Here is a 17,392-nt window from a genome sequence, read left to right as displayed (position 1 = left end):
ACCCACTGGTGCAGCCTATGGAACCTGAGGGAGCTGAGGATCACAAGCAATTTTGTAATTTCTTCAAAACCAATCAGGATTGCAACCTGTCCCATCAAGGTTCAGTAGTTAGCACCTAGCCATTCATATAGCAGTGGTGGGATACAGGGGGAGGAGGGCTGGTTTCAAACATTTTACAAAAATTATCACCTAAAAGATTGCTAAAGGAACACTAAAGATGTTTCATCAACCAAGAAGTTGAAAGAATCAGTCTAGATACCCTCTCCTTCGGTCCTTAAGATCTCAATATATACTGCTGTCCTTCAGCCTTCCCCCTTTCTTTCTTCCCAAAATGTTCTCCCAAGGGCAAAGCCCAAGAACTTGATGAAAGAAGCAAGAAGTAAGGCTGGGTGACTCTTCGCTCTAGGACACACCAGTCTTCAAATGCCTTGGTGCTATTAGGAGAAACACTTGGTATTGGCATTCCTGAAGTTTAGCCCTGATTCTAAGTTGATGGTCCAGTAGCTGAAGCAGTAGTTACAGACAATGGTGTTAATCACACATATCTGACAGAGATATTTCATCTAAAATTAAAAATAATGCATCTCAATTTAGTCAGAGCATTAACTGCTTCTGCTTGATGAGACGTGGTGTGCCTGTACGTCATTTATAAAAGCTGTATCTTGAAAAAAAATATCTTCTGCTTACAGTAACTCACAGAATAAGGGCCCAGGTATATGGTTTAACACTTAGCCCTTCACATTAGCTAAAATTTTTCAGACATGTGCTTGTTGCAGGAGTGGGTTGCAGCATGCAGAATGACTATCACATCTTTAACAGGTCAAAATATTAAAACAAGATTTAATTTGAGCTAATTTGGGGCACCAGAGCACAGTACAAAAGACCAGTTTTGTTTGGGTGGTGCTGACAAATCACACAGTGTGACAATTTCACATTTCATGTTATTTAACCTTACATGGAAATAAAAACCATTTTAGAGCAACTCCATCAATTGTCATCAGCCAAATCTGTCCAAATCGTTAAGTTTACAGCACATTCAATATCAGTTCAGAAAAATAAAACTATATGAACAGATTGAAAAATGGCTGTATAGTCTTAATGAACATTTGGCCTGACAGTCTGTCTAAAAAACTGTGTGTGGAAAGTTACTGTCAAGTTAAATCCCCATCACAGGAAATACCAATTCCCAGATTTCAGCTCAAAAGATGTTGTCAATGACATTTATAAACTTTACATTACAGTCAGAGATCTTTCTATTTAAAAAAAAAATTAACACAACTACTGACAAAGAAATCAGTGTGTTACTGCTTCACCTTTTCTGTTGCTATTTCAGGAGGGCATAAGAAACAGATTACAGTAAATGCACTCGCTCCACAAAGTCTGTTCTTTACAAGGAAAAAAAAAAGTATCACTGTTTTATTCAATAGCAATAGTATTTTCTGACCAATAACTTCATTCTCCTTTACAAGCATGCCAGACTTCGCAAGAAGCCTCTTAAGAAAAGCCCTGCAGGCTCAGAACGATGCTCGCGTGGCCCAAGATGTTGCATCCAACAGCAGCAGCTAAACTGCAAGAATACACGGCCACAAGTTCGGCCGTGCTCTGTTCTCATCACAAAACATGCAAGTGGCACTTCTAGAAAGGCTTTGGAAGCTAAACCAAGCTGAAAAAGTTGCAAGGAGTGGTTGACCTGGTACTGTGGAGAGAGATGTGATGGCACTGTCTTAAAAGATACATCTACTAACTCAAAACTTGTATTCAATTGATCAATAATATAGCCAAGACTTTGACGGGAAGTATAAGTATTGCCTGAAGAATAATTTCAAAATGCTGTCACCAAGTAATTGTGGTCAGTAAATAGAGAAAATTGAGGTAAACAGAAAGCTTTTATCAACAGCCAGCCTGCGAATGTAGGTGATATCGAATTTAACCTGTGGTACAACAGTTTTATTAAGTTACACGCATCTGCTAGAAGACTGACTGTTTCTAGCCAGGAAATTTACTATCATTACCCATAGTGTCATCACCGAGCCGCACTATCTAGTGTATAACACTCTATTTGAAAACCATTCACTGATTGCTGTTCATTCAGGATAAGCTTATCTTCAGGAGTACCGCATTTCAGTGGCATGCCTGACTGGGGAGGCGTTGGGCCTATATAAATTGTTGGTCTTGGTGACATTCGGAGTGTTAATCATGACCAGTAGGGATTTACTTATGATCATCACTTACAGCATGATCATCAAGATCAAAATCATTCCCTTCCTACCCTTATTAGGTTCCTAAACCAACTGCAGCATTTTTTTCCAGGCAACTCCTTCATAGGCTCTCTAAAGGAGAGCAGCCAAGTTCCTGTGGAAGCAGTTTCAGAATTCCCTTGGCTCAAAGCAGTTACACACATACACGTTTATATATATATATATATATATATATATATATATGTATGCTGATATATTTAAAACAGAACCTACCTTATGATAAGATTCAATGAAAGCTTCACAGCATTCAGTTCTGTAGAATAAATATTTCTTTTATCTCTCCCACCCACTTAGACAGAAGCAGGCACACTTCCAGGACACAGAATGCACGTCTCTGTTCAAGCACCTAAATGAACTCTCTCCTCTTACGATGCCCAGTCATGAGTTTGTGAAGGACAGGCAGCCTTCAGTTCTAGAAAGGAAAAGTTTACCTCATCTAAACTGGAAAATCTGCTACATTCAAAAGAAAACTGAATATAACCCTTTGGAAGGCAAGGGGCATCCATTCATCCAATATGGGAAATGAGATGTTCTTTAGTGTTCAAAGGGTATAAGTTAATGGCAGGCTTTAGAAACTTGAAAAACTTTCCAAACTGGGTATCTAAAACAACTCTAATTTCAAGGAACATGCAGCATGTGTTCTATGCTCTTTATACATCACAATGCTGCTAACTTACAAAAAGACTGCTAGTTCAGTCACCTGTTTGTATACACAATATCTTATTTGAGGATAAAATTTGGTAAGCGTCAAAATATACCCAGAAGTATTTTGAATCTGAGCTCTGAGCTCAGCAGTACAAAGACAGTCCTGCTCTGGAGCTCACTGGAATTTCAGCTCCAGTAATTTGATCAGTAAGTGCTCAAAGACTATCAAATACAAAGCAGAGTAATGGCTTACACTAAATCATTTTGTATTTTGTTGAAGGTAAAATCACAAACAGCGGCTATTTTGCAACTGACATGCCATAATTTTTTGAACTGGTAATCCCATTGTGATTACATTGCCCAGAGAAGCTGTGAATGCCCCCGGAGGTGTTCAAGGCCAGGCTGGATGGGGCCCTGGGCAGCCTGGTCTGGTGGGAGGTGTCCCTGCCCACGGCAGGGGGTTGGAACTGGGTGGGCTTCAAAGTCCCTTCCAACCCATGCCATTCTATGATCCTGACCCCTCTCTTGAATTAAAATCCAATAAACTGGTGTATCTGTCCCTTAGTGGAAGAGGTACTGAAGGAGGGAATCTAAAACCATCACAAGAGACAGGCCTAACGAAAAACAGAATTTTGTGACCAATTTGGATATTCTGGTAATACAGCAGTTTCAGAAGAAACTGTAAGCCCTGAAACAGAGATCATTTTTACATGGCCAACCCACATAAAACTGTAGGTGATGCATCACAATCAGACCTCTTCTAAATATAAAAAATTATTCTCAGTATTTTGACCCTGAGCTATCTTAATGTTCAGGAGAAGAACAAACAAGGAATGTAACACGCTGCACAAAATTTTATTTTTGCCTTTCAGTCAGTATCCAGTAAAGACTAGGCATGGTAGAAGTAGTACTGTCCTTAGAGCACCTCGAGTGAAGTATGCTGGAAACTCTCATCACCATGCCCTAGGACACAATACGAATGGAAGCGTGCCTCATGCTTCAGATAGCAATCTGTGCACAAACAGTCGAGAGTTATAAAGGAAACATACATCTATACCTTGTGTTCATGTATTTGCAATGTGTATTATTCAGGAAGATATAACATGCAAGAATTTCTTCTCATGTTCCTGCCCTGATATATTTGTGCTTGGCTTACCCTAGGTGTAAGGCTGACTAAATATATGCTGAAATGCATACGCATCGTGTGGGAGAGTTACTCATGCATGAGCTTCTTATAGTAACTAACTCCCCCACGTTGTGCACTGCGTGTAGTTAGTACCTATATGGGAATTGAAAAGATTTCATGTGCAAGAAAGTTGATTTGCCTTCTAAAAACATTAAGTTTTGTGATCCCTTCTTAAAACATGAGTATGTGATACAGCATCAGGTCTGACAGTTAATGCCATTTCTGGGAAAAAAGGAGAACAGAGGTGAGTATGTAGGAAAATGTGACATAATAAGTAAAAATGACAGAAACACTGGTACAGCATTATGCTAAGTGAGTGCCATTAGTGAGGAACGATAAAATAAGTAACTTTAAATGACAGACAAATACTAGAAGAAAATGGAGAACATACATCTTGTTCATATACCAGCTGTCTAACTGTTGGAGGCGTGGGGAAAACTGATTGACACTGAACTAAGAATTGAAGAAAAGAACAACTGTTTTCTTTTACATTTAACTTATGCAGGAAATAACGACCACCGCTGAGGGCCTCCTCCAGTGTTGATAGTTTGATGGACTACGTGAATAAGTTTTTCTCCTCAGTCACTGATTACACCTGACTTTCCTAGGTCCTCTTGCTCAAAAACATACAAGTGGGAATGCAACAGTGGGGAATAAGAATGGTTCTTACTTGGAACTTCCACAGAAGTTTTAAGGGCCAACTCTCCTTTTCATGTCTAAATCAAGTAAGGTATTAATGAAAGAAGCTTCTCATTACTCACCTGTTGACAAAGACCAGTGAGATTGGCTACTCCATTAAATATTCATTTATAATCTGTTTTAGTGCCAAAGGCTGCTTAGCAATTCTGCATCACTTGAATGTGAAGCGTTCACACTCTTTTCAAACATCACGTATTAGAAATGAATTCAACACTAATTCTTATTATGCATAACCTGAAAAGGCAGAGTAACACACTTGAAATCCCACGAAGGATATCAGAATGAGAATCATAACATGCTACCTCCAAGCTGAAGCTCCAGTTAAGCACACTAGCACAAATACAAAGTTAGGGTGACATGGCATCTTCGGTTTTCATGGAACTATATTTCAACAAAATAAATTCTGAACCATTACGGTAGTTCACAACACCTTCTAGCAATACATATAGACACAAAATTAAGCGCTAAAGCATCCAACATGTTTATGGAGAGAACACAGCTTTAACTGAAGCCTGAGAGTCTGTGCTAGGATTCTAAGTTTTCAGAAATTCACAGCTTTCCCACCTTGACTTTCAAACGTGAGGAAAAAGACTTGCTTCAGCGTACTGGTTTTTTGCCATTGTGTTTGTTTCTGCCATAATGCAAATAAACAGTACATGCTAGCACTAATAAAACAAAGATGATGAAGGTGACAAAGGAAGGAAAGGTTTACATTCATTACAATATTACAAGCATATTCAATACTAACATTAAAACACAACTATATTGCCATAAATTCAAATTCACTTAAAAGCTTGACTGTCTTTCCAGTACTTAAGTAACCACAAACTTGTAATAAACCCTCACCACACCATATTATTTATTTTACCAACCCCAAAATCATTATCTTCAAACAGCAGATAATCTGGAGCTATGAAAATGAAAGCCATATCAGACTTAGGAGTTTTAAACCGGGAAGTTTCTGGCCTTGAATGAGTCTTGTATGAGAAAGAAATAGAATGCTGGCTTTTACTCCCCATGAACAAAGAAGAGCTATCATTGACAGTATCAGGTTAAACTGCCTCCTCCCAGGCAATACCTGCAGCCAGAACACAGTAGGCTGCCTCTTAAACCCAGTCTGATGTTACACATCAGAAGTACCAGATTACAGCCATTAAGGTGTGCCAGCAAGACGAAATATTCTGCTTTAAGGATGAAAAGCCAGCAATATCAAACCCAAAGGATCTACTCGGCAACCTCTGACACCTTTGGATCTCATTCAGGGTAGAACAGGTTTGTACAAACACTGGATGGGCAAGACGCAGCATAATTTCAGACAGATTTTTCCCTACATGTACACATCATCAGACCAGAAGTAAGCAGTTCTTAAAGAAGGTAACAAATTAACCTTATGGTATGATCTAAAACTTAGAAGGCTTAGTAGTGGGATATTTGAGTTAGTAGTATGAAATCCCATTTCTAGGCCTTCAGTCAAGCATAGGTAAAACTAGCAGTGACTCCATCTGATTCGGCAGCCAATAAGAATCTATTTATTTCAGCCTAATGCCCACTAAAAGCCAGTAATTTCAGAATGCACAATCACAACAGAAGTTTTCAATGCCAAACATAGCAACATTATTCGTGCCCTGCAAGAGCAACAAAATGACTGCTAGCATTGAACAAAAGCAGAAACAAGAGCATAGAAGGAAGAAGGAAAACAAGAAAAATAAGTGTATCACCTGTTATGTAACTACTTTTAAACTTACCAAAAAATCTAAGCTGAATCTCAGAAGCTAGTGGAAATAAAATCTACCTTGTCTTCAGGATCTGTGGTTAGAAAACATAAGCTCTGTTTTTCTAAGCTTATGTTTGTTCTATTCTAGTTGAAGTTTTAGCTTTTGGCACAGCTGAATAGAAAAACTGATTAGCTCTACTTGTGTGGGATGGGCAAAAACCTTCATGCTAGATATTGGTTGATTTAAAAAAATAATCAGAACAAGCTAAAAATTCCTGCATGACAGGCCATTGGCAAGGTACAGGATTGAGCAGGAAAAATAATTTATTCTGAAGGCTAGCAAAAAAAAAATAATAATTCTGACAAACAGAACACTAATTGGAAGACATGTTTTACATTTAAGAGCACATCTACCTCTGTTTATGTAAATTACACTAAAGTATCAGAGAGGGGCTGGTACAGAGGTGGCTGACAGCATTAATTTTTAGGCTGAGTAGACCATCTATATTATTGTATTACATGAGGCTTGGTTCTTAAGCCCATTAAAGTCAACAGACTTCATTTATTTCAACAGTCTTTCAAGACGACCCAGAATTTAAACAGTAGAACTGCTTCCTTTGTAGCCACAGGGTCTGAAAAACCTCTAGTTTGCAGAAGAGATTTCCCTCAGCGTTGAACCACACTGGAAAACTAAATGACTCTGGATTATATCTCTGTGGTTGCAGAAAATACTCTCACTCTTACCTGCACATTTTCTTCTGTAACTTGAATTTCAGCAGTGTAAATGTAATCAATAAGCATCCTGAGGGTCCAACCATCGACTTCCTTTATTCGAACTCTCTTTGCTCGGCTTTCACTCATCTCACCTACAAATACAGTTTGGTAGCCAAGTAAATTAGGTAGAAATACAGGTCAAATTTAATAGTTTAATAGTAATTACTCCTGCCTACAACAGAAATATTTGTGTATGATCAGTTGTAACAATAAAGCAACTTTAATAAGAATTCAATTTTCCCTCCCTTCCTCTCTCCAAAGAGAAAGGAAGACTGTTGTTACCATCACGTGAATGCTACCTGGGTTAGACTTTTACTACTGTTGACCTATTTTGCCAGTATACAATATCAGTAAAATGTTGTTATCAAACCTAAGTAAAACTCTTCAATTCAAAACACATACAAAAACATTTTGCTGGCAAAACAATCTATTAAATACACTTGCTTTATTAAATTCTAAATCGAAGGAGCGTACCAAATGCAGTCTGGGGTCATTTTACTTAAGAATTAACAGAAGAATTCCACAGAAGAATTAACATGCGTACTTGGCTTGCCTACTTATTATTCCCTCTGCTACAGATCTGATTTAAGAATTAAAACTCAAACAAAGATAAAATGTAAAGCAAGGGAAAACTCGTTGGATCTTGTTTTGTGGAGGCTGACACGTTGGCTGTATGCCATAACTGATCTTCACAGAAAGTCCTACAAATAGCTTCCACCTGCTAAAATATGATGTTTCTCAAAATGAAACATTTTGTTTGCATCCAAAGTAATTGCCTAAGGATACACTTTGAAGAAAGGACCATACCTTCTCTGTGACTACCAACCACACATCTGGGCATCTCAGACCTTAACCCTTTACTGCACCAAACTGCACTGAGAAGCGAAATATGAAGTACACTGGTGACGTTAACAGATATACATAAACTCTCACTTCGGAAAAGTAAATCCCTATCTCTGGATCTATTTGTTCTTCTACATTGGATAAGTTTTTATTTTTTCCCCATTACATCCAGAGAAAAGGGAACCGATGAGGTAACATTTAGCCTACACAACCATAGAGCAGACAGTGGGGAAGAGAACCATAAGATGCTTATCATTGCTGATATTTCTTGAGGAAGTACACGTTTTCATTGTTTCTTACCCTATGTCCTCTAGGATCGATGACAGACAGCACACTTTACCCAGAGCATCACTAAGAAATTTGTTACTGTTATTCATGATGTTTTTTGAGCTCAAGGCTAAGGAATATATTTTAAATCAACTAAAGTTGGTAGGCAGTGCAGAAGACCACCTACAGCAACGTACTGCTATTTAATGTCAGCACCAGCTGCTAGCATTCTGGAAAGCCCTGATGATGAACCACAAGATCAAAATCCAACTCCTATAGACTTCTTCTACCTGCTCTTCTGAAACATTTCCCTACACCTGTGAAAGATGATAGTAGCGAGTTCTTTGCAGGACCCTGGGTTCCAAGTTTAAACTTCTTTGACACAGATTAAACCTATTGATCTTTAGAGCATGCATGCAGCAAGTTATTTATTATGCAAGCTGCTGTGGAGGTGGTCCCTTGGGAAAATTGTGTGTGTGGGAGAGCAGAGTTTGATATTCTGCAAGCACATTGGTTTTGTTTTCAGATTTTGTGTAAAGGCTTCTGAAGCCACGGACAGGCATCTTCTCTGTTTAACAATACTGCCCAGTGCCTACAGGAAAAAAGGAGTCTTCTACTTCTCATGCTAAAATGAGATGCAGTCTTACTACGATGCTGAATGAGTCCTCTTGTGATCCAGACTTGGTTTGACAGACCATATGCCATCGACTCCCTTGCTTGGCATTCTCGGTCTAGAATTCAGCCTTCCGAAGCACTCGTGTCATGGACAACTGTGCCACAATATCCTCAGAGTTGTTAGTGACATGGAAAGGAAAGTGCTGGGCTGCTCCAGCCTCCCAAGCAGGAGCTGCAGAGCAATTGTGGAGCTGAAGTTACTAACGGCTATCTAAAAGCTAATACGGTTAGCTCACAACAGTAAAGGAAGGAAGGTGCGGGGTTTTGTTTGTTTTAGTTAAAAAAAAAAAAAAAAAAAAAAAAAAAAAAGTTTTACAATTGGAGAACAGAAACAAAGAGAGCTGGTAAGCACCTAAGAATAGGTAATTCTCTCCACACATAGGCTGTGGCAAAAAAGGAAAATAAACTCCGGTCACCCATTGAAGTGCCCCTTCATTGATGTTTCATAATTTTTTTCCTCTAACCATTTAGGCATATTTGATTCAGGATCATGATAAATATTTCTGAAGAATTTCACTGAAGAATTCACAAAAAACTATTCCTGGTAACATACTCCTGGATGGTTAATTTTTCTTCTCCATTTGCCCTCACTTATAAGATAATTGTTACTAACTTACTAAATTTTGTAACTTTAAAAGGCAGTTACTTTTTCTTCTGGGTATTTAATAGGGCTACTTCTACTATTAGAAATGCAAACGGGAAAAAATAGTCAGAGGTTTTGATCGCAGTGAATGCTAAACCCTATGCTGCACAGCCATGAGTACCTAATGACTCAGAGAAAGATGGAAGTAACCTGCAAATATGTGCCTAAATATAAATTTCTAATTTCTAGTCAAGAACAAGTAACCCTGTAGCTGGTTAAGGGATCAAATGTACTTATTTGAACTTGCAGATTACTGGATCAGAATACAACTCCACCTGAGAAGTGTGAATCACAGGATTCTCAGAGATAATTATGAAGAACTCTGGGATTATTTTTGTGAAGAATAGCTGAAATGTACTGACAAGACACTTGGTCCTCGCTGAGAACAGCATGTAATAGTAGTATAAAATCTGTGGATAAGTTCTGAAGCCACACATGAATTCTATTTAAACTCCCACTGATGTGGCTCACCACATCACTACACAAAAACTGCCCCAGATGTGTGGGTGAGAATGTCCAGAAAATGAACCTGTACTGTGAGTAGAATATTTTCAATGTGACAGTCGACAATAATTAATCTTTAATGCAGAACTAATTTAAGAGGCTTGTGTTTCTCCATTACTTCGGTGATAAACTGTATAGACATCTGTTTTCATTTTAAAATTAAAGAAACCAGTGAAGTTACACAGGAATGTATTAGTCACCTGGAATGTCTGTCTCAACTGTAAACACAAACTTGAAGAACTATTAGAAGAGCAGTTATTTAAGTGGAAGCTTTGTGATGTTTTATACACAACTTGAAAGTGTTTGTTTCTGCTTGTAGTGACTCTTCTCCTAGCTTTGGCTGTGTCATAACATTTGTGTACGGAATCAAAACTATCCTGAACTCTATACTTATTCAGTTTCAGTAAAGTGCTTGCTAATAATCAGCTGTTTCCCCAGGACACAACAGTATTTCGTATTATATCAGTCTTCCAGTTACATACAATTAGAGTTATTACAACTCCATTTTGCTTGCATACTGGCATGCCAAGAGTCACATTTTTTACTCCGTTTGACCTGGTGCTCTGAAGTAATACATTGCAGAGAACTCTTTTAATTTCAAACAGGCAACATTAATGACCAAACCAGCACAAGATTTGAGAAGGAGTAAAGAAAACTTTCAAAATTAATTTTAACAAGCATTGAGTAGCATTCTCTCGTTGACTTTAAGTTCCACATGATTTCCATATGATTTATAACCATCAAGGAATTAAACCCACAGTACGGGAATTCAGCTGTAGGGTCCTATGAATCCGACTCTATTTTAGCTTAGCAAGCCTTCTGGCATTCCTATTGTAGCAACAACTTGATCAGCACAGAGCAAGCAGAGGCAGAATCAAGCCTGCACAGAGAAGTTGTGGCAATGATGCAGAGTACATCTATCACAGAGAATTATCCTAAGTGGACTGAAACATGCACTCCAGCTACAGGCAGCCAAAGCCACTGAAAGCTATCCTATCTACTAACAGCCTAGAAGAACTGTTTCGTGAAGAACACGGCAACAGTAGTTGTTAAAGGACATAATTTACTTCAGAATTCACATCAAAGTTGTTTTAATCTTCTTTTGCACTAGTCAAATTACTACAGGCTTCAAGAGTATAACAACTCTACTATTTCCAGCTTACTTATGTTACTCAACTTAAATTAGTTTAAATAATGGAGGCTTTAAAACTTATTTGCCGTGCCACCAGAGGTTTAATTGCCAGTATGTCCTCCGGTGGCATGTAAATTCATAACAAGTTCCTATTGTCTTAACTAAAAATTAAATGAGATCCTAAAAAGCAAAAGTTATTTAATTTTGTGCACTATACAAGTTGAATCAGATTAGAACATAGTCAATATTGAAACATTTGGTACCTGTAAACATGGCATGGAAGTAGGGACTGCAGGCGGCTAGCACAACTCTATGCGCTGCAATTTCCATGTCTTCAGCTACTATCGTCACATCACACAGCAAGTTCTGACTATTTAGAAACATCAGAGAAAGTAATTTCACATATGCGAACCATAGTAGGAAAGTACAAAATAACACAATTTCTCCCTTCATGCCCTCAGAAGAGGCAGGCAGACACTGTTGATGAAGCATTGTTTTTAAATGTGCTACAAAACCTCATGGCGATTACTCAGTAGGATTACAGATGGTGCTTGGGTACACAGAACTTCACAAAAGCAAACAACTGAATTGTGATTTCTTCCACAGATAAGAAGTTTCCTGCACTGAATAACAAGAAATCATATCAGCCCGATTTATAAGCCTTCTCACTGGAAGTCTGGGCTTCTTTGGATACCTGTAAAGAATTTGACATACACAAAACTAAAAAAAAAAAAATGAGGTAAGAAAGCAGAACTTTACAGATAACACAGAATCCAAACCTAAGTTTTGATGCCTATGTCACATTACAATGGAATCTCATGCCTACTTAATTGTACAAAACCACTACTCAGTCATCTCTATTGCTTTGCAAGCATTTTTCATACATAGTTCTTGTACACAATAGTTTGGTTTTTTTTGTTTGTTTTTACTCAAACTAGTTTAGAATGTATTGTGTTTAATTTCTTGTCTTGCCCGACTCCACCTTCATTACATCCATTTGCTTTCTTGTCCTTTACAACCACAATATGCGTTTCCTCTGTCTTTTGTTGCAATAAAGTAGAATCTCATTGAGAGCCATTCCCGGCACAGATGTTTCCAACACAGTTTACAACTATTGGATATACCTCTCCCAGTTAAATCCACCACCAAGCGGACCCTTCATAACCCAATTTTCTTGATGGAAAGATGAAAAACACCAAAAGCCTGAAATTCCCCAGCATTGCTCAGAACTGGAGCAATGAATAATCAAGGATGGTGGAGACAAGATGCTTTAAGAGCTCATATTCCTTAGGGACAGGGTTAGAGCTGTGTGTCAATCCAGCGGTCCTTATTCTCAGTGCTTTTGAAAATATAGATTTTTACCTTTTCTGAACATCTATCGCAACCAGAAGGCAGATATTCTGATGGTCTGCAACTACCACACAGAGTAGCAGCGCACACTGGGTGAGGAGTTGCAGTTTTGCTCTTATAGAGAATTGGAGCTGTCAGCCAAACGGCTCAGGTATTCACCTTGGTCCCAAGAAAACACCATAGCTGCCCAGCCACTGCAATCATCCAATTTCTTTGAGCACAGCCTCAAGAAAGAAGGCCTAGTGCAGGTCACACACCACAAATTCTGGCAGCCACAACTAACCTTCGGGGCCATACAGCAAACCAAGCGTCAGATTTTTTATTATTATTATTATTATTTTACCTCTTTCAGCTCACAATGCCTACAGCAATCATCTAAGTCTCCTAGGTTTAGTGTGCAGTATGGTTATTATCAGAAAAAGCCATATAATGTAAGGTAATGGCCATATCCAGATGAACCAGAGGAGCTTGAGAAAAACCATTACATTCATTATACAAAAATTGACACTGAAAGCTACAACTGAGAGGTCATCAGTTACCAAAGGCAAATTACCAATTTTTTGAGATTCTTGCACTTAGCCTGACAACAGTGAGAAAAGGTTTTATCCTTAGCTGCACGGAAATACCAAAGCTACCTGTGAAGCCAGAAGCAACAGAATTACATCAATGCAAAACCGCAGCCAGTTAACAACATTGTACAACATAGACAAAGCAACTTAGGGGTAGTCCAGATTCATCCCTAGCTTGGAACTGCATTAGGTGAGCATGCAATTAGGTGAACATGAACATTGGGTGAACGCTACTACAAGCTGACAAGCTACGTAAACCACTAAACAAAGAAACAAGCTATGAGCTAGTTCATGTGCTCCAGTAACACCATCCTGTGGCTCGCACAGCAACTCAGCACATCCGTTTCACCAGGACGCGCTAACTTATTTTAGAAAAGCTTGCCTTTTGAAGCAATATTGTAACAAGTTCCTTGTATAGACTGACTGAAAAAACATAGCCATGGTGCTACATCATCTTCATAAATGAAAAGAGAAAATGAGAATTGGGGAAAAATAGGAATAGATTTTAAAATAACTACTGTTCACTAACTTGCAGGTTATTCAGGTTTATATAGAGAAAGGTCGTTACCCACATCTTCAGAAGAATCTGATAAAGTCTTGTTTGTAAGAATGAGAATTTAAATAAACATAGGCAAGGTCAGATTCCATTGTCATAAAAGCAAGTTATAATGAAGAGCGAAGATAGGCATTAGAGGTTAATTTCTTCATGTGTCAAGAACTAATTAGCTATCCTAATGATCCCTCTGACTCAGTGCTGAGGTGATGGTGAGTAATGAAATGACAAAAATTACCAAGGACAAAATTATTCAAGTTTGTCAAAATTTGAAGGCACAGAAAAATCCTCTTAGGGGCAAATAGAACTGGGTAACTCGGCAGCAGCCAAAAAACAAATACTATGAACTCATAGACTTGAACATTCCAAACACAACACGTTTCAGACACTTAAGCAGATGATTTCTTCACTAGTTATCTACTTTCTGTAGAGTACACCTCCGGCAAATACCTTCTTCTGCTACACTAATGAGAAGAACTGAGATAGAATCCACTTTAAGTAGTCAACAAAATCAAAAATATCATTTACTTGATTAATGCTAGCTCTTCATTTAGAGCAACGAAGTCTGAAACATACCTAAAATATTTCAGCTGATTATTTCAATTTGAAATACATGCAAAAATTAATGTTTATAATCTCATCTAATTAGCACTTACCATTTTAAAAGCCATGCTAAGCTTAAACAGTAAACATCGCTGCATCAACTACTTTATTTAATAAGAACTACCATCAGGGTTTGCATGGCACCACTCCTGTTCAAACTTCAACTATTTATATATATGTAGGAAAATTGCTCAAATTGCTTCTACTGCAATCCCAATTGAAGTAACCATGGAAATGAAAGTATATTCTGAAAATAATCCATGCCCTTCAACAATGCACTCTGCTGGAAGACCACGGATATTTTACTTGCACGGCGACAAAATGCAGGTAATGTTTCTCCCTGCTCAAATTGCCATATGCTAAGACTCATTCTCAGAAATTGGTCTTCATCTAAACTCTTACTCATCGTTAGGAAGTCAGGGGCCAGTGACTCTAGCTAGGCTCTATCGTGCTCCTCAGGACAGTGAATCTGGTTTCTGGGATCCTTGGAAAAGCCAAGAGCGCATCAGTAAGGTGAAGCAACAAACACCTGTCTTTCCAGCATAAGGTAATTAGGCTGTAACATACTAGAAAAACAGCTTCTGCTTTTATCCCATTATCCTCAACTATGGAAGTCTTTGAGGTGGCTTCAAATCATTTATAGCCAATGCGTGATTTCCTCCCATCTTCCAGTACCGCACAAACTGTCACAGCTAGATAAATACATAGATCTGATCACAGTATCTACCACAGTATTAAAGACTTACCCATACAGATCAAAGATCTGAAGATCAAAGGCAGCGGCACACTTTAATACGGTATCAGTTACTGTCGTTGTCTAAGGTGAAGCCTCTCCAACTGTTAATCTCATATGGGAAATAACAATTGGCTACAGGATTTTAACACCCTCCGCTATTGTCTAAGCTGCAGAAACATTTTATTTATTTAATTTCCCTATTTTTGCTGTTAGCTATAAAGCTGAACTACTGTCAGTGATAGTTGCGAGTCCTAATTACCAGAGCTCAGTTGTGAGCTCTAATTACCAGCTGTCACAGTTTTCAACACCATCTCACCTACTCATGTAGAAAATAAATCAATATGGGTGCTAAGAACAGCATTAGCACCAGTCCTCCAGTTTTGCTGAAACTGATGGTAGCATCACTCATGGTCTTACAGAACTTATCAAGTGACTTTCAACATTTGACTTGGGAGTTCATAAATTGTTCCTAGGGGAGCATGCAAAAGAAAGATACTTAAGCAAAGAAAGCCTACTGTCAGTTTTACATTTTTACATTTGACTGTGAGCTACGTCTCCGGATTAGAAAATTTTAACATTTTTCTAGCTTGTAGACCTTTGCAAAAGTCAACAACAGACACGAAGAGCCTTGGCCTCAATTCATAGTCACTTTGAATCTACCTGGGATCAACTACTTAAAAGACAGGATCAGTAGGTGTAACTCCTTCAACACATCCTCTAAGCATTTTTCAAGCCTCAGAAACCTAGTTCGATTAACCTATGAAAAGCAGAAACATACCGTACCCATTACAGCTATTATCATGTGACTATCATTCATCTGTCACTTTATTGTATATCTAATCTTCCCCATCAGCTACTCTTCTGAAATTGCTCATTCCATTTTTAGAACTTAATAAATGTAACTGAAACTAAAGCTGTATTATAGACTCCAGGCAGGTGTACACAGTGAAGTAATACCTTCTTAATTCATTCATAACTTTAAAAGCTTTCTTCATGTGCCACGGATTCACTGTAACAGGACAGTGAATTTCAGTGTTATCATCTTTCAGATCCAAGGGCTTCTGATGGCAAAGCTTGGTGCATCTGGAAAGAAAAAGATAAAAAGTAAAAAGGTTAATACTTCTTTCTGCACCCCCGCACCATCACTCTGGTTTTGCCACCTTTATTTTTGGAAGGGACTGAATGGGACTTGTAGCTCAGCTTATTCTTTACTCCAGGTAATTTTAGTTTCCCTTTTACCAGCAGCATGTGGTGGGAGGAGAAGTAGGTAGAATTCCCTAGGAGCTACGAGTTGGTGACCAACACTAGTGAGTTTGACAGAGGCAGTCAGGGCTAACAATAAGCTCCATTATAGGAGATAAAAATGACGCCCTAGAATATTTCAAATACACTCTGAAACAAGGGGAGAAGCAGCAGCTCTGCAACTACTAGCCTAGTGCCAGTACAGACGCATGGCAGAACACACCACCCATCACCTCGGTCTCTCTACGCCTTCACCTCCCGTGAAAAGAGAGCAGAGCTCTGCCCTTCCACCAGGACCTCGCTTACAGGTTCATGCAGCTTCCAGATCATCTCCTCTGACAGGAAGGCCACATGATGACTACTTTAATTCTTTGGGCTTTCCCTAGCAGCAGAATGGAACATTAATGAAGGTGACAAAAAATTGATGGTTTTGCTTATCCGCTCAATGTACTGAAAAGCAAAAGCGACCAATCTTAGATTTCCTCACTCTCAAAAACCCACCCAAAATAGCGAGAGAAAAACTGAGCAGGGTGAAGAATCGTTAGCTCCATCTACAACAAACTCTTTATATAAGAAATGCCTCAGTTCTATAGGTTAGTTCTGTAGCAAAATGATTACGCATACCTCTCAGTCACTACAACTAAGTGGCAAGTGGATTTTTCAAGCCAAGCCAATGAGTTCCACGTTGGCAATCACAACGCTACCTCTACAAGATAAATTAGATTATTGTTCTACTTGGAAAATCCTTAGCATCAGCGACGTGTTCACCTATACTGACATAACTTTATTCCTGAACCTCCGAACTAGAAATAAGCAAAACATATTTGGCACTACAATCTCTTGGTGAGGCAACTGGCCCTGATACATCAGAGATCTGTTGTGAAATAAAAGCCTGACTTGCTTGCTTGCTTGAAGAATAGTCGAACTGAGCGTACAGATGGGCTCCCAGAAACCCAACCTCCCTTCTACCCTACCTGAAACCTTTTACTTGGGCACGTC

General features: G+C 38.6%; 1 protein-coding gene across 2 annotated transcripts in view; it reads right to left on the bottom strand.

Annotated features, from left to right (window-relative positions):
• KLHL2 (kelch like family member 2) overlaps positions 1-16,234 on the bottom strand; it is a 54,173-nt gene extending 37,939 nt beyond the window's left edge. The window contains exons 1-3 of one of the 2 annotated variants that reach the window (XM_035325359.1): positions 16,109-16,234; positions 11,604-11,710; positions 7,247-7,368 (exon numbers count right to left, since the gene is read on the bottom strand). In XM_035325359.1, the coding sequence (XP_035181250.1) occupies positions 7,247-7,368; positions 11,604-11,710; positions 16,109-16,146 (267 nt within the window). In that variant the 5' untranslated portion in view covers positions 16,147-16,234. The remainder of the gene's footprint in view (positions 1-7,246; positions 7,369-11,603; positions 11,711-16,108) is intronic. The other variant, XM_035325360.1, reaches the window with a different exon arrangement.
• Positions 16,235-17,392: the final 1,158 nt, after the last annotated feature.

The sequence above is a fragment of the Oxyura jamaicensis genome, chromosome 4, assembly GCF_011077185.1.
Source record: "Oxyura jamaicensis isolate SHBP4307 breed ruddy duck chromosome 4, BPBGC_Ojam_1.0, whole genome shotgun sequence".
NCBI lineage: Eukaryota > Metazoa > Chordata > Aves > Anseriformes > Anatidae > Oxyura > Oxyura jamaicensis.
This window is presented reverse-complemented; position numbering and strand designations above follow the sequence as displayed.